At 49.4% G+C, this 23,358-nt stretch overlaps 2 protein-coding genes across 4 annotated transcripts in view; one reads left to right on the top strand and one right to left on the bottom strand.

Moving 5' to 3' along the window:
- Positions 1–1,040: 1,040 nt before the first annotated feature.
- On the top strand, positions 1,041–16,220 carry DDX24 (DEAD-box helicase 24). Of its 3 annotated transcripts, none has more exons than XM_039884095.1 (9): positions 1,041–1,164; positions 2,444–3,157; positions 6,291–6,806; positions 7,832–7,985; positions 8,510–9,025; positions 10,995–11,070; positions 12,563–12,751; positions 14,046–14,175; positions 15,691–16,220. In XM_039884095.1, the coding sequence occupies exons 2-9, from the start codon at positions 2,449–2,451 to the stop codon at positions 15,960–15,962; spliced, it is 2,562 nt and encodes an 853-aa protein (XP_039740029.1). In that variant the 5' UTR covers positions 1,041–1,164; positions 2,444–2,448; the 3' UTR covers positions 15,963–16,220. The 3 variants fall into 3 exon arrangements, with proteins under 3 accessions (XP_039740029.1, XP_039740032.1, XP_039740030.1); XM_039884096.1 differs by lacking the exon at positions 1,041–1,164 and adding an exon at positions 1,256–1,461; XM_039884098.1 differs by lacking the exon at positions 14,046–14,175.
- Positions 16,221–17,839: 1,619 nt separating this feature from the next.
- Positions 17,840–23,358, bottom strand: part of OTUB2 (OTU deubiquitinase, ubiquitin aldehyde binding 2) — a 16,428-nt gene continuing 10,909 nt past the window's right edge. The window contains exons 4-6 of the mRNA XM_039884099.1: positions 22,901–22,985; positions 22,192–22,386; positions 17,840–21,258 (exon numbers count right to left, since the gene is read on the bottom strand). Of these exons, the coding sequence (XP_039740033.1) occupies positions 21,052–21,258; positions 22,192–22,386; positions 22,901–22,985 (487 nt within the window). The 3' untranslated portion in view covers positions 17,840–21,051. The remainder of the gene's footprint in view (positions 21,259–22,191; positions 22,387–22,900; positions 22,986–23,358) is intronic.

The raw sequence follows: 23,358 nt of genomic DNA, 5'->3' as shown, positions 1-23,358 counted from the left end.
TTTGGAAGTTGCCTTGGGTATTGTTTAGAACACACAGCAAATGCTGCTACTTGGGTTCTTGCAGGTGAGCCCAAATGTCTTTTCACATATTTTGATCCCACAAGGGCATATTCATGGTCATGTACCCCTTTGCTTCCCATTGTCCAAGCCACAAGGTAAATCCTTTTAGAAGTCCTACTGTCAGTGCAAAAGGTTAACAGTCAGGGCTCACTCTCCAAGTGTGTAACTGACCCACAGGAGACAGGAAACTGTCCTGCCATGCAGGAACATGCAGCCCCTTCTTCCTCACTCTGCCATCAGGAACAGCTCTGGTCTCTTGCCAGCAGACTTCAAGCATCACTTGGGCATAGGCTCTATGCTACCTAGACTCTCGGGGACACACTGGCAAGTTCTCCCAAGAGATGAGTTAAGCCCCATTCCACAGTGGGGAGGCTCACTTGACCTGGGCTTGGTGAATTCCCCCATTGTCCTTTAGGACTTTCCAAGGTAATCAGACACAGTGTATGGGAAAGGTTTCCCAGATGGTCCCATGACACCCACATAAAAAGGTGATTACCTACTGGGAAGCTGGTTTCTCTATATAAAGCAAAGGAGCCAGTTTAGCTTGGTGATTAAAGCCTGGGCTTTACAGTCAGGTGGACCTATCCTAACCATCAGCAAACAATAAACGAGGCAGGAAAAAATTACGGAAAATAGCACCTCCAATAGTCTTCTGGTTGGGTTGTAAATTAAATGCTAAAACGTTCGCAAGTCTCCAAGCACACAGTATTTACTCAACACGTGGAGAGCCACTGCACTAATACTAGACCAAGAACGTAGAAAACGTCGGTTCCCGAGCGTGAGTTGGCGTAGAGCCCTTTCGGCTGGAGCACAGCAACCCTCACTGGACCCTCCTGCTCCCTAATCCCAGAAAGAGCACGGTCCGAGCAGCCTGTTCCTGCTTTCCACTTCCGCACAGCACAAGCCGGCCATCCCGTGCGGCAGCGAATCAGGTGGCGGCGTCTAGAATGGGGGCGGGACTTCCTGCCGCAGCGCGCCCGCGTGCTGGAGCGTAAGCCCCGCCCCGGAACTGCGGTCGGCGCTGCAGCTGAGGGCTCGCTGAGTGGTTTTCTGGGGCGGCAGCTGAGCAGGCGTCCGAGTGAGCTGAGACGGCGTCTCCACACGGTTCGTGGCGGAGCTGGAGCGGGGCTGGGGCGGGCACCCGAGAGGAGCTGGGGGAGGGCTCTCGGGCGCCCATCGCAGGCCTCTCCAGGCCACTGGGTCTCGCTCCGGTCGAGAGAGGGCGGCCGCTCGCCGGGTCAAGCAGCCTGCCGGCCTCACGCCGGAGCCCCTTCTGTGGGCATCAAGGCTCGGCGGCCTCGGCTTCTCCGTGTGCCCGAGGCGCTGTCGCCAGTCGCGGGGCCTGGCGCGGCGAGGAGAAGGGATCCCGCTTGCTCTGCAGGTCGCACTCCGCGTCCCCATGTGCGTGACCATCCCCCACGTCCGTTGTTGAATTCAGGTGGTTTGTGACGGTGGCGAGCAGGTTCGGTGGGCGAACCTTCCTGCGTGCGGCCGTGCTCGCCTCGCGAGGCGCCACGCTCATGGGTTTTGGACGTGCGTCACTTGTTTTGTATTTGCGTAAGGATCCAATGAGACACCTGAGGCTAACAGCAGTAGGCCCACCACAGACTCAGAGCTGGAGAGTGGTGATCGGGTTTTGCATCGAGATTCACCTTTGTCTTTTCCACAGGGTCTGTTTTTCTTAGCCTTTCTGAAAAAGGAGAACATCGATCGAGTTTCAGTCAAACTACTCGTGCTTAAATGGTTTTTAAGTCACTTAAAATGTAATGGATAAGCTGGACGAGTTTTAAGCCATTTGTCAAAGGCCAGAATGGTGGAACAGGCCCTTGCCCTCCCGGGGCAAGACTTGAGAAGAAAGATAGCTCTTTTCACTTTTAATAAAGCTGGCCCCCTCAGCAGCACCATCCTCCCCCCCCCCCCCAAAAAAAAAAAAATCCAGATTCTTATTCTGCCTTCAAAATGGCTTGGGTATGGCAGGCCTTCTCCATGCTTTACATGATTTTATTTAGTGGTGCAAAACATTTTCTGACTTAGATATTATTAGGCCCCTTCTCCTTTGAAAGAGATGAGAGCATTGAAGTTGAGAGAATTAAGCAGGATTTCCAAGGGCAGACAAGCAGTAAGCATTGGATCAAGAATTCAATCTAGCTACTATGACTTGGCTCCACATTCTGTGTTCCCCCGTTCCAAGCCAAACTGCCTGCTTTATGGTTGTATTTCTTTCCTTTTTTGATCTTCTCTAGCTGGGAGTATCAATGTTAGAGCCATCTTGTGTCCTCACTTCTTTGCAGGGCCTGACACTATCAGCTGCTTAAAAAATATTTGTTTCAGAAGCCTATGCTTCTTAGTTGCCAACCTAATAGAACATTTTTCTCCTTTTCAGCAACCATGAAGTTGAAGGAGACAAAATCAAGGCCAAAGCCGCCAAACTATGGCAAATTTCAGACAAAGGGAATCAAGGTTGTGGGAAAATGGAAGAGGGTGAAGATTGACCCAAATATGTTTGCGGATGGACAGATGGATGACCTGGTGTGCTTTGAGGAACTCACAGATTACCAGTTGGTCTCCCCTGCCAAGAATCCCTCCAGTCTCTTCTCAAAGGAGAAGCCCAAGAAGAGAAAAGCACAAACTGTTTCAGAAGGAGAGGAGGAAGGAGAATCTAGCTCCTTAAAGAAAAAGATGAAGAAGAGTAAAGATGTGGAAACTGGAGGAACCAGTGCCCAGAAAGAGTTTGAGGCTGAAGATGCTGAGCCAGAGCCCCTGGGAGATGGCACAGTTTGTCCCGATCCAGAAGTAGAGGAGGTGGCATCAGAGAGCCCGACTCAGGCTGTTCCAAAAAAGAAGAAAAAGAAAGAGAAAAAGAAATCAGAGCCTTCACAGGGTCCTGCTCCAAAGGTGCCCAAAAAAGCAAAGACGTGGATGCCTGAGGTGCGTGACCAGAAGGCAGATGTATCAGCTTGGAAAGACCTATTTGTACCCAAGCCAGTTCTCCGAGCACTCAGCTTTCTAGGCTTCTCTGCTCCTACACCAATCCAAGCTCTGACGTTGGCACCTGCCATCCGTGACAAACTGGATATCCTGGGGGCTGCTGAGACAGGTAAGGACACCCTTGTCTGGCCCAGGGCAAGATTGCTTTTGGATTGAGCCTGTGGCTGCTGACAGGCTGCATAACTGGGACAGAGGGAGATGTTGGGAACATAACCACAAAAGCAGTGTTAAATGAAGATGTTTCAGAAGTCAACCAGCTCTGAGTCGAAATATGCCAGTTTCTGATTGGTACCCTAGGCAGTTAGTTCATCTCTCTGAGCTGTATAGGCCCCATCATAAAATGAAGATAACAGCAGCACCTACTGCTATGTGGGTTAAATATAACTACTGTAGTAAGTGATTTGCAAATGGTAGTTTATTCCCCCTGTTCTTGGTCCTTTTCTAAATGGCTCAGAGGGCTAAGATTAGCCCTCTGGAGAGATACATCTTCATTAGTATAAGGAATAAGTGTCTGATTCTCATTTATCCAAAGGAAAAGGGCTGCTTTGGGAGTTGGTGACTTAATTATCATTGGAAGGATTTGAATGTGCGGTAGATGACCCTTGGGTGGATTTTGTAGACAAATTTGGGCAGGAGGTGAGTGTTAGGACTAGGCTGTATTTAAAGTTTCCTTTAAACATTCCCCAGGCCATCTAAGCCTTACGCAATGACAGGCTGGCTGACTGAGTAGACTAAACCACTAACAGGGGGGAGGAGCTTGAACTGCCTAAACTTTTAGTATAACTAGACCAGCAGTAACCAGTAGAAATATACACACATAATGTGAGTCATGTGTAATTTTAAATTTCTTAGGAGCCACATTAAAACGGTAAAAAGGAACAGGTGAAAATTAATATATTTAACTAGTTATATAAAAAATTTCAGTATGTCATTGTAGAATTATTAATGAGCTATTTTACATTCTTATTTTTATACTGTTTTCAAAATCTGATGTGTATTTTGAACTTCCAGCACATCTCAGTTTAGCCACATTTTAAGAGCTCGATAGCCACGTGTGGCTAGAGATTACTATATTGTATGGCAAAAGACTAGACCATCTAACCGGACACTTTGTGCCTTGGGTTTCTAGAAGAGCAAGGAAGGCCCCAGAAAAGGAATGGAGGTAATAACAACATAGAACATTTACTTAGCATTTAAAATGTGTCATGCACTGTGTTAAGTGCATCATATTGATGAGCACAGTTCTCACAACCACCCTGAGGTAGGTTCCATTGTTACTCCCATCTCCTGGTGTGGAAACTCCGCCTCCCAGAGGATAGATGGCGTCTGCAAAACTGCACAGCGGAGAGCGCTGGTGCCTGGATTCCATACTGGGCCTCTGTGCTGTGGAGCGCTCTGCTACCGTGCGGTGGTATGTGCAGAGGTCCGGAAGAGGGTTTCTGGAAGGCAGAGGCAAGGTTGTGAGCCACGGTGGCTAGAGCCTGACACTTGGATTCATACCGCAGCTCCTGTCAGGCCATCTGTATGGAACGTTGTGAATCTGCAGGTTCAAGATTGAAGACGTGTGGCTATGGACAGACTACTGCCCATGTAGATCATGAATATACCCATCACCTGCACAAGATACTTTGGGCCCTTTTGTAATCTCTCCTTCCCTGGTCTCTCTCATTTTCATCCCCAGGCAACCTCTGATGAACCTTCCTAGCACTATAGATTACTTTGCATTTTCCGGAATTTTATATAATGGAATCATGCAGTATGTATTTTTGACGTAGGGGTATCTGCTCTTTTACTCAGGATTGTTTGAGATTCAGCTGTGTTGCAAATACCAGTGAGTCTCCCTTAAGCTTTGTTACTATTTTTCCTCTTCTACCTTCCTTTGGGTTGAATGCTCTTCTGTGATACTTTTGTCTCTAATTGTCTTACTAACTGTAACTCTTTATTATGTCCTTGTAGTAGTTGCTTTTGGGTTCACAGTCTGTATCTTTAATATATCACAGTCTATCTTCAAGTGATAACGTACTCTACATTTAGTACAAGAACCTTCCAACAATGTATTTCCTTTTTTCCATTTCTCCTCTATGCTTTTTTTAATCCTTTGTTAGAAATCTCAAAATACATTTTTAGTATTTTTGCTTTAAATGGTCAATTATTTTTAAAAGAAGTTTAAATGAGAAAAAGACATCTTTTATATTTGCCCACGTTACCATTTTCTGGTGCTCTTCATTTCTTTTTGTTGATCCAGATTTCTATCTGATACCATCTTTTCTTCCACACGAAAGACTTCCTTTAATATTTTTTATAGTCCAGGTGCACTGACGATAAATTATTTCGGCTTTTGTATATCTAAAAAAGTTTATTTCCCATTTGTTTTGAAGGAGGTTTTTGCCATGTAGAGTTCTAAATTGTCCATTGTTTTTTAGGCCTTCTCCAAATATAGATGTCGTTATACTGTCTTCTATCTTTTATTGTTTCTAATGAAAAGTATTGTTTTATCTGAAATTCTCTGAGTCTGTTTTTGCTTTTTTTTCCTTATAGTTCTTTCTTATAGTACCTTGTTTTCTTGAGCGTTATTTTTTTTCCTGAACTGCTCGTTTTCCTCTGAAAGTTATTTGTGAGACTTCTTTGAAGCCTATGATAAAGATTTCTTTCTCCACAGATCATTCATTTGCTTCTGCTTAGGACATTACAACTTCAGAATTACTTTAAGTTCTCAGCTTGAGGTTTTTTGTTTTGTTTGTTTATTTGACCACCCAGATGATGTGAATTTGGACCCAGTATACATTCAAAGGCCAGGATAAAAAGATTCAAGCATAGACAAAAGTATGCTAATGTAAATTCTTCTCAAAAGCTAAGAAAATTTTCTTTTATTTCCTCCTTCCCTACCAAAGAAAGGTCTTGGGAACGTACTATACAGATTCCCATTCCCCACCCGCCATGCGTTATTCCTTAACAACAATGAAACACACACACAGCTTGCCCATCTCTTTAGGAATTCATTCTTTGGACATTTGTCTGTAGTTCATCATTGGTGACCTCACGGCTACCAGACTTTTCCTCAAGCTCCACCTAATTACAGGTGCAGCGTAACAGAACCTGAGCAGAGCAGAGGAGCTTTGGGTTGCTCAAGGTTATACCTGGGTAGTCAGGGATCCCTCCTTATTCTGTGTAAAACAACCCCAGACAAAAGTATGTGCATCTTTTGTTTTACACTTTTTGTTTTGTTTTGTTTTCCTTCTAAGGAAGTGGGAAAACTCTTGCCTTTGCCATTCCAATGATCCATTTAGTGCTGCAGTGTCAGGTGAAGAAGCCTACTCCAGCTCTCAGTAACATAGGAGCACCACCTGGCGAGACCAGAGCTGAGGTCGGAGCTGAGACTGGAGCTTTGTCTGACGAAATCAGAATTGAGGGTGAAGCACTGCCCAGTGAGGCTGGGACGAAGGCTACAGCACCACCCAGCAAGGCAAGAGCCAAGACTGGAGCTGCCATCTCAGACCAGGCGCTGCCCTTCTGTGATGATGATGCCGGTGAAGGACCTTCTTCTTTGATCAGGGAGAAGGCTGTCCCTAAAAAGGATGAGGACAAAGAGGAAATGTTTGAGGAAGAGCAAACTGGAAAGCTAAAACAAGAGTTGGGTGGCCAAAGTGCCACCTCTAAAACACATCCAAAGCGTCCTCTGCTCGGGCTGGTTCTGACTCCCACTCGAGAGCTGGCTGTCCAGGTCAGACAACATGTTGATGCTGTGGCCAGGTTTACAGGTGAGGTTTAGCACCATTTAATGAGTCTTTCCTGAGAGTCCTAGATGCTGGGGTGGCACAGGTGATCAAGCTGTGGCTGCTGCCCTGTATGGGAAACCTTTCTCATCTGCCAGAGAATTAAACCCTTCAGAAAATTGAGTGACACTTTCTCAGTTCCCCCAAGAACGAAATATAATGCACGCCATTCTACATACATAGGAAATTAATTTATTGGATTCAGTGGATGCTTAGAGCAGAGGTTGGCAAACTACCTGTTTTTGTAAATAAAGTGCAGCCACACCCATTTGTTTAGATATTGTCTGTGGCCACTTTTGTATGACCGAGGCAAGGTGGAGCAGAGTTAGTAGTAACAGACCATTTAGCCCACAAAGCCAAAAATGTTTATAATTGGCGCTTTAGGAAAAAGTTTGCCAACCTTTGCCTTAGGGCATTAGAACTTAATTCTCTCAGGGAGTTTTCTCTGGGAAGGGCTACAGTGGGAATTTTAATTTTATAACAAAAGCAGTTATACCAAGCTTTTACTAAATGCAAAGTACTTTGCTAAGCACTTTGCCTGCATGATTCTGCTTGTCCCTTTCACACCGGATACCTTGAGGAGTCCTCCACGAGGGAGAACAACACTAGGCATTGGAGGAGATTCCGGTTAATGCTAGTTGAGGGGAATGGACAGCGCTTCCCAGGGAAGATGTGTCACAGCTACAGGTAACTTTATTCCCAGCATGGTGGTGCACCATTGCTCAGTTTTCCCAGAGTGTTGGATGGGTTCACATCTAGCCTTCTGTTGTGGTTGGAAGGGAAGAAGTAGAAGGAAATGAGGTTGGGGGAGTAGGCAAGGCCCAGCTCGTAGAAACCTTTTAAAGTCCTTGAGTGGCACCAAGTCAGGCCGGTTGAGCTCTTAGCACCTCTGGTGGGGAGCTGCGCTGGTAACTGATGCCCCTGCTCCTCTGGGAGAGCCTGCATCAGCTGTGGAGGAAAATGAGCAGGTAGGCTGATTAACAGTGTCCCTTATGCTTTGTATGCCATAGGAATTAAAACTGCTATTCTGGTGGGTGGAATGTCCACACAGAAACAGCAGAGGATGCTGAACCGCCAGCCCGAGATTGTGATCGCCACTCCGGGCCGGCTGTGGGAGCTAGTTAAAGAAAAGCACCCTCATTTGAGCAACCTTCGGCAGCTCAGGTGAGAGACAGTAGCTTCCCTTTCCCTCATCCTCTGTTCCGAAGTGGGCCTGAGGCGACATGGTAGTGTGTGCAATGCTTTCTCCTGCCACAAAATGCCATGGTATGGTACCAGCCAGATCTTGGCCTTTAGGAAACCAAGCATGCTTGAGAGAGATTAGTTGAGGCTCTGAGGGTGGTCATGGGGCGGGTGTGCGTGTGTTGAGAGTGGTGGGGTGGTAGTAGAGTCCTGTAGATCAGGGGTCCCCAACATCTGGGCCTCGGACTGGTACCAGTTCGTGGCCTGTTAGGAACTGGGTCGCACAGCAGGAGGTGAGCAGTGGGTGAGCGAGCTAAGTAAGCTTCGGCTATATTTGCAGCCGCTCCCCAGCGCTAGCTTCACCGCCTCAGCTCCACCTCAGATCATCAGGCATTGGATTCTCTGAGGAACACCGGTCCCTAGTGCCAAAAAGGTTGGGGACCGCTGCTGTAGATGATTTCTCTTACCTGGTACTAACCAGCTTATATGGGTCTCTGGCTCTACAGGTGCCTGGTGGTTGATGAGGCTGACCGGATGGTTGAGAAAGGCCACTTTGCTGAGCTCTCACAGCTGCTAGAGATGCTCAGTGATTCCCAATACAACCCAAAGAGACAGACTTTTGTTTTTTCTGCCACACTGACCCTGGTACATCAAGCTCCTGCTCGGATCCTTCACAAGAAGCACACTAAGAAAATTGACAAAACCGCCAAACTTGACCTTCTCATGCAGAAGATTGGCATGAGGGGCAAGCCCAAGGTCATTGACCTCACAAGAAATGAGGCCACCGTGGAGACGCTGACAGAGACCAAAATCCATTGTGAGACTGATGAAAAAGACTTATATCTGTACTACTTCCTGATGCAGTATCCAGGCCGCACCTTAGTGTTTGCCAACAGCATCTCCTGCATCAAACGCCTCTCTGGGCTCCTCAAGGTCCTAGACATCATGCCACTGACCCTGCATGCTTGCATGCACCAGAAGCAGAGGCTCAGAAACCTGGAGCAGTTTGCCCGTCTGGAAGAGTAAGTCAGGCTTTTCCCCAGAGCCTAGGCTCTAGCCACTGGGTCAAGGTTGCCATGACGGTGGGGAGATGGTTGGAAGCGACTATCTGTCACGGGATCCTTATTAGTAGAAGATATGCCTTTCTTGCATAGTGTGAGGCAGGCTCCCCATCATCTAGTGTGTTTGCTAGTAATGCCAAACAGAAATTTCCTTAATAACGAATAATGGTGACAGTAACACCCACTATTATTGAACACTTAACAGCAGATGAAGTATATGCTGACATTTCAGATGAAGCAGAATAGACTGATGGTTAAGAGCACAGACTGGAAACAGACTGCTTGAGATCAAATCCTGGACGTGCCACTTCTAGCTGGTCAGATTCCTTCTCCGTGTTTCAGTTTTGTGATAATTAACATAATGATAATAGAAGCCACCTCAGAGGGTTAATATGAAGATTAAGTGAATTTACACGTGTAGTGTTTAGAATAATGCCTGGCATTTAGTATGTACTTGCTAAATGTTAGCTTTAATACTTACCATTTATTATTATTGTCGTTATTCTCATAGACGAAAAAAGTAAGGTCTGGAAAAGCTAATCGGCTTGCCCGAGGTTTCTCAGCCTGGAGGAGCTGGGCCTCGGACGAGCCTGACCAGCCCCGGAGTGTGTGCTATGCCCTGCGTGCTGTCGTGGGCGGTCTGCTGTAGGGCCAGCCTGGTGCTCGGGCAGCGGGGAGCACATTGTCAGCATGAGGGCCCGGGAAGTTGAGGCCGGCTCTAAATTGGCATTTTCCCACAGTGTTTTTTGGCAGATTACAGGGTGATTTCCTTTCTAGAAATCTGGTTTACCTCCCTTTGAATATTGGTAGGTGGAGTTAGTGGTTTACTGGATCAGGGGCCAGCAAACTATGGCCCTCAGGCCAAATTCTACTCACTGCATGTTTATAATTAAGTTTTATTAGAATATAGCAAGGTCCATTCATGTATCGACTATGGTTGCTTTTGCACTATAATGGCAGAGTTGAGTAGTTTCAGCAGAGACTGTCATGTGCAAAGCCAAAAATAATTTACTTTCTGGCTGTTTACAGAAAGTTTGCTGACCTTGACTTAGAGCAGTGGTTTAATGTTTTATAAACTTTAGTTGGCATCATATTCCCCAGTCCTACCTCATAGATACAGTAAATGGGGACACCGAAGGCCCAGAATCTTGTTTTTAAGATAGATCTCAGGTACTTTTGACTTTTTAACTACATACATAAAGAAACATCACCCAACACATCTTAGCAAGTTCTTACTCTGAACCAGGTGCTGTTCTTGGGGCTGATAATAGCACAGTGAATAATGCAAAGTCTCATGGAGTTTACTTTCCAATAGAGGGAAGTAATAAATTGAAAAGTAAGTAGACTATAGTTTGCCAAGTGGTACTGATTGCTGAGTAGTAAAGTTATGTGGAATTGTGTAGACTGGGTGTGCGGTCAGGGAGACTTCTCTGGTAAGGTGAGACTTGAGCAGAGAATGGAAGAAAAGTAAGGAAATGTGAGTATCTGAAGAAGGCCTTTTAAGACCTAAGTATAGCAAGTGCGAAGACTTAGAGGCGAGGGCATGGTTGACATGTTTGAGGGAAAGCGGTGACATCTCTCTGACTGGAGGGAAGCAAGCGGGCGGGTGATAGAAGATGCAGTCTTTGACCTAGAATATGTGTGGCTCCATTTAATTCACCTGAGGCGGTCTTTAGTATTGCACAGTGACTTGGTGATTGTGGTCATCGAGACCCAGGATTGGATCCTGGCTCCATAACCGCGTAGCCATAAATGTACTTTGGGAAGTTAATCTCTCTGAGCCTAAGTTTCTAAATCCATAAAAGAGAAATAACATTATCTCATAGAGTGTTTGCAAGGACTGTAGTGTTTAGAGTGCTCAGCAGATGGTAAGAATTCGATTAGTGATCGCTATTAGATATTATTAATGAGCTTTCTTTCTCTACCACAGTTGTGTTCTCCTGGCAACAGATGTGGCAGCTCGGGGCCTGGACATTCCTAAAGTCCAGCATGTCATCCATTACCAGGTAGGGGCATCAGGGAGCTTGTAGACATCTCCCAGCATCAGATGGAGGAATTTTTAAAGCCACAGTTGGGAGAGGGAGGAGGAATTGTTGGTCCCAAGGTCTCAGGCAACAGAGAATACTGCTGCCATCTAGTGACCGACCAGCTGCTGTCACTTTCGGTACACTGTAGTGAGGTTTATTGTCAAAACCTCTTGGCACTTTCTGATGTCAGGGAGCCCCTCTCTCTTTTACTCAGGCAAGCTACCTGACATCTTAGTCTCTTCCGTGAAATGGGGATAATAAGTTGAGCATATAATACGGTTACTTTGGTGTAGAGAGTAGAAGAGTACGCTAGTTAACACCTGCCTGGGCTTAAATCCCAGCCGTGTAACCTTGAGCAAGTTATTTAGTCTCTTCGTACCTGTTTTCTCACTTGTTAAATGGCAGTTACTCTACTGTTTATTTCTAAAGTTCTTATTAAGGTAAAATTAAGTCATTCCATGTGAAGAGCTCAGAAAGCCGTGTAGCACATCATCAGCACTTAGGTGTTAGCTGCTCTTGGTACCAGCGTTAATGTTAGTGTGTACACCTAGTGAGCGTTCGCATAGAGTGGCGGTAGGAGTATGGGCTCCAGAGCCACACTTCTAGGGTGTGATGCTTGCTGGCTGCTTCATAGTTGGTTAGCTTTGGGCTTGGTGCTTAGCGTCTCTGGTTTCAGTGTCTTTGTTTGTAAAGTGGGAGTGATAATGCTACCTACCCCTTAGGGTAGTCGGAATTAAATGAACTGATGCTGAGGAAGCACCAAGCACAGTGTAAGTACTCAGTAAATGGTAGCTTTTCTAGCATTATTATTTTTCCTTTTTAGTGCTTTATGCTTTAAAAAAAGCATAGGTAGCATTATTGCTCCCACTTTACAAACAATGGCACCGAAACACACTTGCTGTACCTCCTAGGTCTAAGCGGTTCTTCCTGGCCTATAGTTTGAGTAATCTTAGAGGCATCTATTTCATGTTATTTTGAGGAATTAATGGATAATACATGCAGAGGGCTTAGAATTGGCTGGCACGATTATGGATTGTAATCCATAAATATTGGTTTTGATTACCATCATCAGTCATCCATGCAGAGTTAATGAAGAACCATTGGAGTGTTTAGAGGCAGGATAATGGTCAGAGCTTTGAGTCAGGAAGATGACACTGGCCGCTTTGAGCTGGGGCAGGGATGACTAGAGACCAAATAAGAAATGACAGCCATTTTCCACTTGTGGTCATGAGGCCCTAAACCAGGGCACAGGGGCATGGGAGAGCAGGCTTCACAGTGAACGGGCAGTAAACCTGGGGACAGATTGAATGTGGGACTGAGGGAGAAGGGCTGGATCGGTCCACAGTGCTGGAGAGGTTTCTAGCTGCCTGGCTGAGACGAAGGAGGGTCCAGCTTTGGGTCGCTGCCCCTGTGGGGAAGAGCAGTGCTTAGTGATGGCCTCGTGGTGACCTCCCAGTTCCTCCTTTGGCAGGTCCCTCGCACTTCGGAGATTTATGTCCACCGAAGTGGTCGAACTGCTCGGGCTACCAATGAAGGTCTCAGCCTGATGCTGATTGGGCCTGAAGACGTGATCAACTTTAAGAAGATTTACAAAACCCTCAAGAAAGATGAGGACATCCCGTTGTTCCCTGTGCAGACAAAGTACATGGACGCCGTCAAGGTAAAAAGAAGTTAAAAGCTCCGTGCTAACGAGAGGAGAGGTCGTGCCGCACCCTCACCTCAACAGTACGACCCTTGGGAACTAAGTGATGGTTCTGCCAACAGCCAAACGGAGATTCAGTAATGGGGGCGCTGTGGAGGAAGGAGGAAGGGAGGAAGGGCCAGTGGCCAAAAGTGAAAAATTTTCTTCCTGAACCCTTCCTTCACTGTCTACCCCTAAAGCCTCCACCACTGCCCCCCTCCTCAGGACAATGGCAGTGAGCACGGCTTCCTGATTTTGATGTCCCATGGGATGGCTGTAGGGAAGTGAGGTCAGCGTGCCTTGCCGAGGTAGATACTCAGGGTTTGTCACGTGCCTGCAGCAGATGCCAATAATTCCTACCTTTGGGTTATGTTTTAACTTGGCAGACATTTCTCCGAGTGGGTGCTGCTGTGGGCCAGAGTGTGTCAGGTAGCAAAGCAGGGTGGATTCTCCGTAGAGGTCCACTGGCTCGTGAGGCAGGCCAAGCCCATGCTCAGGTTCAGGTACAAATGAGCACTGTGGGACTGGTGGACACGTGGACACGTGTTCACGTGTTCACATTGGTGGGAGATGAGCTTTCCTCCGCGCCTCCTGCACACAGAGATGTGGAGAGGTGAAGAGGAGATGAAATTCGGGGAGTTGAGGGAGCAGAAGAAGCACGGAACAGTCCAGGACCGTTGGCTCCTCTGGCTCGAAGGGAATGTTGGCCCCTTGGGGAGGTGTGGACGGTGAGGGCGGACAGTGGGAGGTTCCTGTTAGCAGCGTTGGGAGCCAGCCTGGCTCTCTGTGACTCCTCTACCCCACGTCACAAGGTCTCTCCCTTTCATTGGTATTTTCTGTCACTGAGTCCTGACCCCAACGCTCACGGGAGGGAGAGTTGAAATGTTTTTGGCAAAGGACAACATGAAAGAGAGGGAAGGCGGTTCTGTGAGTTTGCTGTCCCTGTGGTTGAGAGCTGGGCCCTAACTCAAGCTGTTGGGGTATTTCAGGGTCTCAGCTCAGCCATAGAAGCCAGCCGTAGTGCCTGGGAAGTGGTTCCCTTTGACACCTGTAGACTGGCAGTCTGACCGAGGCGGGCGTCCGGGGGGCCCGTTCCGAAGGTTTGTTGTTCAGAAAGCAGCTCTTGTGATTCCGTGTAATGATTGCCCTCTGCGTTTTTATCGGGAGCCATTCATCTCAAGAGCGTTTTTTAGAAACACACAGTTTAATTGAGACCTTTCCTCGCAGAGGCCTGAACCCTCTCTCAGATGAACACTTTGTTCCTTCCCCCCAGGAGCGAATCCATTTAGCTCGACAGATTGAGAAAGCGGAGTACCGGAACTTCCAGGCTTGTCTGCACAACTCTTGGATTGAGCAGGCAGCCGCTGCCCTTGAGATTGAGCTGGATGAAGAAATGTATAAGGGTACGTGGGCTGCGTGGGATTCGAGCAAGGGTGCATTCAGCTGCTTTTCTTTTCTTCGTTTTTCTCTTCAGCTTTTGTCTCCTTGGAGCCTCTCCACTCCCACGGTCCTGTCAAAATCTGCGAGATGCCTTTCCTTCTTTGAGACAGGCCCTAGTCCCACATGAGCCTGAAGCCTTTGGCCTTTCTTCCCTGTCTTGCTTGTCTGGAGCCTTCCGCTGCATCCCTCATGTTGAGATGCAGTGGAGTATAATGACATCGGGGACAGGGTCCCAGCCATACCACCCGCGTCTGAGTGCTGGCCCATTCCCTTCCCTGGCTGTATTGCCAGGTCAGGTTTCTTAACGTCTCAGTTGTATCTCGGCTATCCTCATTAGAAAAAGTGGTTCATAAAGTACCTACCTCGTAGGGTTGTTGCAAAGATGGCTTAAGTTAATGAATACAAAGTGCTTAAAACAGTGACTGGCACGTAGAAAGTAGTTGATACATTTCAAGTTATTTATTGCTATTATTGTTTCTACTACATGTCTTCCAAGCTAATGGAACATCGCATCTGATCTTCTCCAGACCTTATGACATAAATGGCAGGAATTTTATCCTTTTACATACAGGAACTGGAGGCTCATAGAGGTGAAGCGATTGGTGCAGGAAAACGGCTCCACCACCAGGCGTCCCCGGAGCCCCTACTCTGAACCTGGGCCGGAGGCTCAGGGTTCAGGGACAAACCCGTGTGATCTCTGCTCTAGGAACGGCCCTGAGTATAAGTAGTAGAACCACATCTAGAACTGAAAGCCCTGGAGTTAGAGCTAGTGTTCTTTCCAGCCCACAGTGGGCAGCTCAGCTGGGATGTTGGCATCTTGGGGTCAAAGCCACCAAGTCCAGAGGCCGACTTGCTGCGCTCTGCTCAGCATGGAAGCCAGGAACTGAACCGCTGGGCTTGATGACAGGGAGCCGGTTTTCCTGGGAGGTTGGGCCTGGGGCTTGCTTGGGCTGTAGATGCATGAGGCCCTGGCTTCCCTTCCTGAGGACAGGCTGGCACAGAGCCCTTTGGCTGTGCCTGCCTCTGCGGGCACAGTCACAGTGCTGGTGGGGAGATACAGGAGAGCTGGGCTGTGTAGACAGTGTTCGCTGTCTCCTGAGGGGTTTGTTGCCGTTGAGTTGCCAAACCCCAGGCAGCAAGTGGGCGTGTTGTAGGAAAACTGACCTTCAAGTCCTCAGACTTGGGTTCTAATCTGTTTGACAGCTAGCTCTGTGACCTTTGGCACGTGACCTCCGAGTTTCCCAGGCTGTAAAATGGAGATAATTCCTGTCTAGAGGGCTGTTGTGAGGTAAAGGACAGTGGCCTGAGTAACCCTCCTGAACTGTTAGAACTCAGCTGCATTAGCTTCTGCAGGGAACTTTGGAGCCCTGCCTCCCCAAGAGTTCCAAACATTTTCATCACAAGTATTACCCATCGAGGGAAACCAAATGCTTCCATAAATCATAGTAAATATGATCTGTTTTATATTGTGTTTCCAGGGGGAAAAGCTGACGAGCAAGAAGAGCGTCGGAGACAAAAGCGGATGAAGGTCCTGAAGAAGGAGCTGCGCCATTTACTGTCCCAGCCGCTGTTCAAAGATGACCTGAAAACCAAGTACCCAACTCAGTCTGGCAAGCCTCCCGCGCTCATGCCTGCTTCAGGAAATAGCGAGTCTGCCTTGAGCTGCCTCTCCAAACAGAAGAAGAAGAAGAAGCCAAAACCAGAAGAGCAGCAGCAGGAATTGCTGCAGCCAAGTACAAGTGCAAAGTAGCGTCTCCTGGTGACCGCACACTGTGTCTCTGTGCTCTGGTTGTATGGAAAGCCGCACCTTGCATTTCACTCCACTGTCAGCCCGGGTTATAAAACTCTCCCTCTTCCACACCACATAGTCAGAGAGACCTCGTGCAGCTTTGTGGTGTTTGGGGTAAGAATCCTGTGCAGCAGCTTATGTATTGCTGTATTTCAGTGTTTACAGCTTCTCGTATGTTCGACTTGATTTCCTTAATTAAAATTAAAAACGGTAGACCCAGCTTGTCATCCTGTGTTTTTAGCCAGAATGTGAGGGACACTGTCATAGTTCTCTGGCTGCAGGATGTATATGGGATGCTTGTCACCACACTGGGCAGTGGATGGAGCAGGAGGCCAGAGAGTTGTATAGATCACTGTAAAGTCACTTCTGCCTGGGTCATTGGCATGTGTTCCTGCTTGTCCCCACAACAAAACCCCTGCAGCTCCTTAGCTTTCTGTCACTCACAGCTGTCGCTTTGCCTGAGCCGCCCTAGGTGGTGGGCAGGGAAGAGGTCACTGTCCTCAGATTCCGGGAGAACACAGGCTTCCTTAACATCACAGAGCCACTTGTGGGGAATGGGGAAGCCAGTAAGTCTGGCATGCGAGGCACTGAGGATCTGGCCCGAGCCACTTTCTCTGGTCTCTCTGTCCCCTCCCCTCCTCTGTGACGGAACCGGTTGCTTCCCTTGGTCCCATGGGCCCTTTCCCTCATCCCGAGCCTCTGCATAAGCTTTGCCCGCAGCCTGATGCTTTCCCATCCTTGAGCACTGCTTCGTGTGCTCTAGGTCCCTGAGCCCCTAACAGGGTCAAGTGTTCCTGCCATGGGCACCAGAATTACCCACGCTCACCCTCTTCACAGCACCTGCCACTCTCATTATCTCCTCTGGGCTCCTCGCAGTTCTTCAGTTTAGGCCGGGGCATGGTGTAAACGTGTGCCAAGGGAACCAGTTCCCGGTGCCACCCCAGCTCCCTCTGGATTGGTCTGGATGAATAGGCACAAGTGCCACAGTCATAGGGCAGGGTGGCAGCAGTACTCTCTCAGCCCCTCCGGGTAACTGCAACAGGACAGTTGGTCTAAACTGATTCGGGTACCAGTGAGTGTTGAGCAAGTACCAGGCGCTGGTAGCTACTCGATCATTTCGTCTTCGTCAAGCCCCATAAGTCTTAGTATCCTTTTTTTCGAGTTGAGAAAGCTGATAACTGGTTAAGACTTGCTCAAGATCACACAGCAGCCAGGTGGCAGAGCTGCGTCTAGAACCCTGGGTATTTCTTTGTGGGCCCAGGGCAAGTTAAAAAACTACTTTGGTCTTAAAAGATGCCAGTGTTGCCAAAGAACGTCTCCCCAGTGTCTGCAGTGACCTGGAGAGGAGAATGCAGAAAATGGCCTGGCTGTGAGGTCAGCTCCTGAGTGACAGCTGTCAGAGGATGGCAGGGAGACTTCATTTTCTGAGTGATGCGTGGAGATTTTTCAGGAGGCTCAAGGTCCCTTAGCAGCACCGGAGCCATGAGAGGCCCGAGGCCGCTTGTTGCAGGCCAGATAGATCCGCCAACGTCCGTTGGCACCCTGCTCTTACCCTCTAACAGCAAATTCTTTTCCCTTTTTGGTGGGGTGACGTGTTAAGGGGCAGGTTTTAAAAGGTGAGGCCAGCCTCCAGGCAGTTCTGCTCTCTGACCTGACGAGGTGAAGCTTTGACGAAGCTGTGGTTCCTTTGGCACCTCCCACCAAGACTTCCTGGGCATCTGGATCTTCCACTGAACGAGGAAAAAACACACAAACACACACACACACACACACGCACGCACGCAGCGTGCGCTCTTGCAGGCATAAGCCCCACAGGTACCAAATACTAAGCCAGGACAAAAGTTGTTACAGAATCCATTTTAATGCTAGGAAAGGTTTTCACCAACTGCCCAGGGAAGCTGTAGGGCCTGGCCCATATCCCACAGGACCTGGGGCCCCTGGACAGCCACTCCCTGAGCCACAGCCCCGCCCCCATCCTGCTCAGTGTGGGAACGTCTTTGGTTCTTAGACCACTGTGTGGGAAGCCCCAGTGGCATGTTTCCCCATCGTGAGTGCCCTGCTGCTCCCCTCGGGAGGGCCGGGCTGGGGCGCACCCGCTGTAGAATGCCACGCGTCCGTTCCAGCTTTCACACACTCAGTCTCGTTGCACTTTAACCAACAATCCTGTGGTGTGTGGGCACCGTCTCCATTTCACTAACGTGGGAGTTGGAGCTCGGAGAGGTAAAGTGTCTTGGCCAAGGTCACACAGTAAGTAGTAACAAAGTTGAGATTCAAACTCAGGCTGACTCCAGAGTCCCTTTGTGCTTAAAATAGGAACCTAGTCAAAAGCAAGGACAGTTTGTACTTTTTGTTGTTAAATATTCCCATTGATTTAAAAAGTTTTGAAAAGAAATGTACAGTTAAAAGAGCAACTCTCAAAGGAACTTTACAAGGAGATGGCTTCATGGGGTGGGGTAGAGAATTATCCATGAAGTGGATTGCTGGAGTGACCAGCTGCTGTTGACAAGCAAGGTCACTGTCATGGATGACTAGATTTGAAGTTACAGACTGCCTCTGACTTAATAACTTTTTTTGATTTTACAGTTGTGCAAAAGTGATAGACGCATTCGGCAGAAATCATAGTTCGAATTTTGATCTTTTCCTGGGCTAGTGACACGCGATGAGGTGACTTGCGATGCTGGTCAGCAGCAGAGCTGCAGCTCCAGGCCAGCTGGGAGTTCACTGGGGTAAACTGCCGGTTTGTGACAGTGTACTGTCATCAGCGTTTTTTTGGATATTGTATTTTGTTTTCTCATCTCACCGTGATTACAAAACACCCATCTGTGTCTCCTCCTGGTGAGAAGAGGAAGGCGACTCCTGAGATGAAACTCAAGGTCATTGCCCAGCTGTAGGCTCATGTTCGTGTTCTGAGCATGTTTAAGGCAGGCTAGGCTGAGCTCTGAGGTTTGGTAGGTTAGGTGTATTGACACATTTTCCAAAGGATATTTCCAGCTTAGGATGAGTCTGAGACGTAACCCCGTCCACATCCAGGAGCAGCTGTCTTAGTCTCCCTGAACTCTGCCATGGCTGCTTCTCCATAGCGCTTTCCCTTGGAGGAAAGATCTGAGGGAAGAGAGCAGTGGTTTGGATTTGGCCAGTGGTTTTGGGAAACGGTAAAGCAGAGGGTGCGAGCGTGGAAATAGTGTGGCCCGCCTCTCCTGGGCATTGACTAAAGTGAGAGGCTCTCTCCTGGGAAGAGGGTCGCAGCTGGGCCATGGCGGGCCCCTAGGCCTGGAAGCACAGCACAGGGAAGGCTTGGGATTTCTCCAGCCAGTCTGCCAAAGAGAAGGCTCTGCTTTGTGAATGCTGCACAAGCCACAGATGCAGAGAAGTGGCAGCCAGTGCCACTTAGGCTGTGCTCGAGAGCCTGGCTGGGCACCCAGGACCCATCCCACACCCCTCAGAGCGGCCAAGGGCATTCAGTTTGGAAACAGGGATCCTGATGCTCAGAAATCATGTAACGTGCCCTGCTACCCCCACTCTTCCAGGGTACTGTCACAGACCTCGGCACTCCTACCCAGAGAAGGCGGGTCACTGAACCAACTCAGAGATTAGGGTCAGATTCTGTGGAAAAGTGACATAATCACTTAGCTTGAGCCCTTGGGTACAAATTCTAGCTGAGAATGATGGGAAGCTGGGTCCCTGCCTGGAATTAAAGCACCCTGACATCTGTGCTCACAGAGGCAGACGACTGACACAGATCCGACGTCTGTGTGCCAGGACTTGGAGCGGTCTGCTGAGAAGAGGCCGCCCAGGTCTCCTTGTGTATGGTCTGGCCGTCGGCAGACGCGCACTGCAGCCCTGAGAGTCTAATAAGTCTCTGCAGAACGGAACCTGTGAGTAGAAGGCCTGTGATTGCGGAAGGACCCCACAGGGCATCCACACCCCTGCATTTCCTCCCACAGTGAGCCTCGCTAGCAGTGCCCCCGCCCAGCCAGGGCTCTCCGAGGTCCTGGGCAGCGAGATGAGAGTATTACGGGGCACGTCCAGCTGGATGGATGAGGCGACTGCCAGCCAGGGCTCTTGGCGCCCAGGCAGTTTCCACCATGGATGTCTCCCCCATCGCCAACTTCCTCAGCTTGCCTCTGTCCTTTCCTGCCTCACCTGTCACCGGCCACAAACAGCAGAAGCGGGGAAGGGGAAAGAAGACGAAGACAACCTTGCACAACTGAGTCTGCTCCGCTCAGCCGGAGTCTACGGCTACGTGTGCCAGCGTCTCCACCTGGCTGAGGTTCTAGATTCTACTTGTAAGACGTGCTGAGGATGACGAGACAGCTTCCGATCCCGGAGCCTTTCTCCAGCCTCTGTGCGGGTGGGGCTGGCGTGTGGGGCTGGCGGGCAATCCTGGCCCTGAGGGAGAGGGGGCCCAGCGTGCAGCTTCATGCAGAGGCCCCTTTCTAGACTTCGGCATCAAAGTCTCTTTTTGCTCTTGAAGTTGGGTAAGAAAACCTCACCGAAGCACTCACATTCAGGTCGGCCTCCACTGGCCGACGCTTCAGTCAGCCGCCCACCAAAGTCCAGCCCAACGGATGATTTCGGGTCTGATTTTTTTTTTTTTTTTTTTATAAAACGAGTAAGTCACTTAAGACAGTTGGCCTTGAGCTTTTCCTTGCCTACAGAGAGGCACTGCCTCTGGTGAAAAGAAACAGTGTTTTTACACAATAGAATGTCAACACTGGCAGCGACCTCGTCCAGATGAAGAACCGGGTCCAGAGAGGGAAGATGGCCCGCCCAAGGTCTCAGGGGACTGCGGGGAGAGCTGGAGGTCCTGGCCTCCAAGTCACGAGTTGGAAAGCATTCGATCCTCCATAAAAATAAATACTAAAAATATTGCCAAGTTACCACACTCCGTAACGGGTAGGCCTCATTCCCAGTGACTGCCCAAAAGGCTATATCCATTTTCTGTTTTCTAACTACAGTCTAAATCGCTTAAAAAATTGAAAAGCCGGGATGTTCCATTCAGAATGCAGTCCCGTTAGGTGACAGGTTCTACTGCATGGCCTAAAATTAATCAATGTTTATCAGCTGCGTAAAGGATGTTGTAGTGCGATGTTTTATAGAGCAGGTAAACGGCAGGGGTGGCAGCCTCGGGGAACACGTGGTGGTTTAGGGCCGTGTCCATCTCGTCCACATACTCCACCTGCAGGGCGATGTTCAGTGCCTGAGACAGGGCTGTGATCTGAATGTGGTCACACTCCATGGCCATGGGCTCCACCTCCTGTAAAGGCCAAAATGAAAAAACCCCAGTTTAGGAAGGGGGCCTAGCAGAGGACAAGTGAGAAGTCCAACCCTGGCTCTCATGGTCCTGGGTCAAAGCCTCTGTACTGTGAGAGAGTCCCCACAACGGTCCATGAGGTAGGTGCTGACACCCCAATTTTACAGAGTGGGAGACTGAAGCTCGGTGAGGAAGTAACAGCTAGAAATCGCTAGAATTGCAAAGCCCGAACCTAGATCCTGAACCAAGCCCTCTAGTTGTCTGTAGGAAGAGGATGCCACGAGGAATCTGGAAAGGGGTGGGGATTTTTCAGCTCGGTCTTCCTAATGCACAGAACCGAAGAACCTCGGAGCAGGAAGGGCTTCTGTCACGAAGGGATTTCAAGCTTGAGTGCTTACAGAGGGCTGGGCGAGTGAGTCGGGATGCTGAAGTGACAATGGCAAGAGCAGAGATGGCGGCAAGCTGGAGAGTCATGTCCCACAGAACTAGGGCGGCTGCCACTTAGCTCCCGCGGATTGTTGCCACACAAGGATAAGGCCTGGGGGCTGGATCTTCCGATTCTTCCAGAGAAACCCAGGTTTTCATATGAAAATTGCCCAGTGTTTAAATGTTGGCAGTTCTTTAATACCAAACGTGATAAACAACACATCTTGGGGCAAATGTGACTCTGGGGTTGCTCCATGTCAACAGTCCAGTCCAAAGCCCTTACTGCTCAGATGGGATATCTGAGGCCCAGAGATGGAGAGTGACTTGTTCAAAAGCCACACTTTTCAGGCAGCCGAAGTAGGATACTTCCGGCTTGCTAATCTATGCTCAGGGTGACACCCACGTCCCCTGGCTAGGGATGCTGGTGCTAGGGTGTCGAGAGGGGGCAGGGAGCGCTGAGCCCCGGGGCTGGGGGCTGAGTCCCCAAAGCCTAGGACCCTGGGGACCTACATGAGTGCAGAAGTCTTTGATGTCCATCTCCTCGTCGACGAAGTGTCGGAAGAAGTCGGCACGGCTCCTGATGAAGGCCGAGGCGAGCAGGCGCAGGAACTGCACGATCTGGTCCGAGGAGCTCTGGTCGTTGAAAACCTTCAGCAGGCTGGACACCGAGCCATCCCTCTCCACCAGCTCCACCACGCTGTAGAACTGGACCCGCCACGGCGTCAGACCCGCGGCCCCCGCTCCAGGGGACTCCCCGCCACGCGCATTTGCGTTTTTAAATCCTCAAGTTGAGGTATAAAAACCAGTCCATCTGAGGTCTGACCAAAGCTAAGTAACAGGTAACTGGGGCGTATTAAGCGCCTTAGCCCGGAGTCACGTCTGGCAGCCATGATCTGGTTGGGATTTTTAGACATTTAGAACGGAGAGTCCTCCAAGCCCTCCCCGCTTCACTAACGGGGTCAGGGGAATGGGTTGGAGAGGGAATGGGACGAAGGAAGCTGGGGACATGTTTCCAGCCTGAGAACAGTGGCCCTGAAGAAGGCGCCTCCTCCCAGATGGAGGGCAGGGCCCCGGACCCCAGCCTCCCATGTCCCCCCAAGCAGGAAGCTGCCCTCGGGCCTTCCCCAGCGGGAGGAGCAAGCGGCAGGACCGCAGAGCCGTGGGCTGTGGAGGGGCTCGGGCCAGCGCCCACTCGGCCGTGGCGCCCAGGTCGACTCACGGCATTAAAGAAGTTTCGGAACTTGTGCTCCTCGAAGCCAGCAGCCAGCAGGTCGTTCGGTGTCTGCAGCACACGCTCTTTGAACCTGAAGAGGGTAGACTGATGCTTACAAACACGGCGAGCGCCGCTGTGACTGCCAACTGTCACCCACTGCCCCCCCTCCCACAACATACCCGAGGAGGTGCATGTCACTAAGATGAAGGACTTTCCTACCTTTCCACGCGGACCACTCACTGACTTGTCCTGTCCTCCTCCTTGTGTACGATCCCAGGAGGTGCGTGTTATACCCGTTTCGCAGATAAGAAAATTGAGGTAATCACCACCCGCTCCCAGACACGCTGATTCTACTTTTCAATAGTGTCTTGACCCTGCCCCTCCGTCCTGTCCCCATGGTTCCTGCCAGACCGTCACCATTTCTGGTCCAGCCTTCCCTTGCTCCTGGTCCCTTCTCCACAGGG

Source organism: Pteropus medius, unplaced genomic scaffold, assembly GCF_902729225.1.
Source record: "Pteropus medius unplaced genomic scaffold, Ma_sr-lr_union100, whole genome shotgun sequence".
Classification (NCBI taxonomy): domain Eukaryota; kingdom Metazoa; phylum Chordata; class Mammalia; order Chiroptera; family Pteropodidae; genus Pteropus; species Pteropus medius.
This window is presented reverse-complemented; position numbering and strand designations above follow the sequence as displayed.

What these genes read in the sequence shown, in the direction of transcription:
- DDX24 (XM_039884095.1), top strand. Translation starts at nt 2,449, where the DNA reads ATGAAGTTGAAGGAGACAAAATCAAGGCCAAAGCCGCCAAACTATGGC. An exon ending in CCTGGGGGCTGCTGAGACAG is followed by an intron (nt 3,158 to 6,290) that starts GTAAGGACACCC and finishes TTTCCTTCTAAG; the next exon opens with GAAGTGGGAAAACTCTTGCC. An exon ending in AGTACATGGACGCCGTCAAG is followed by an intron (nt 12,752 to 14,045) that starts GTAAAAAGAAGT and finishes CCTTCCCCCCAG; the next exon opens with GAGCGAATCCATTTAGCTCG.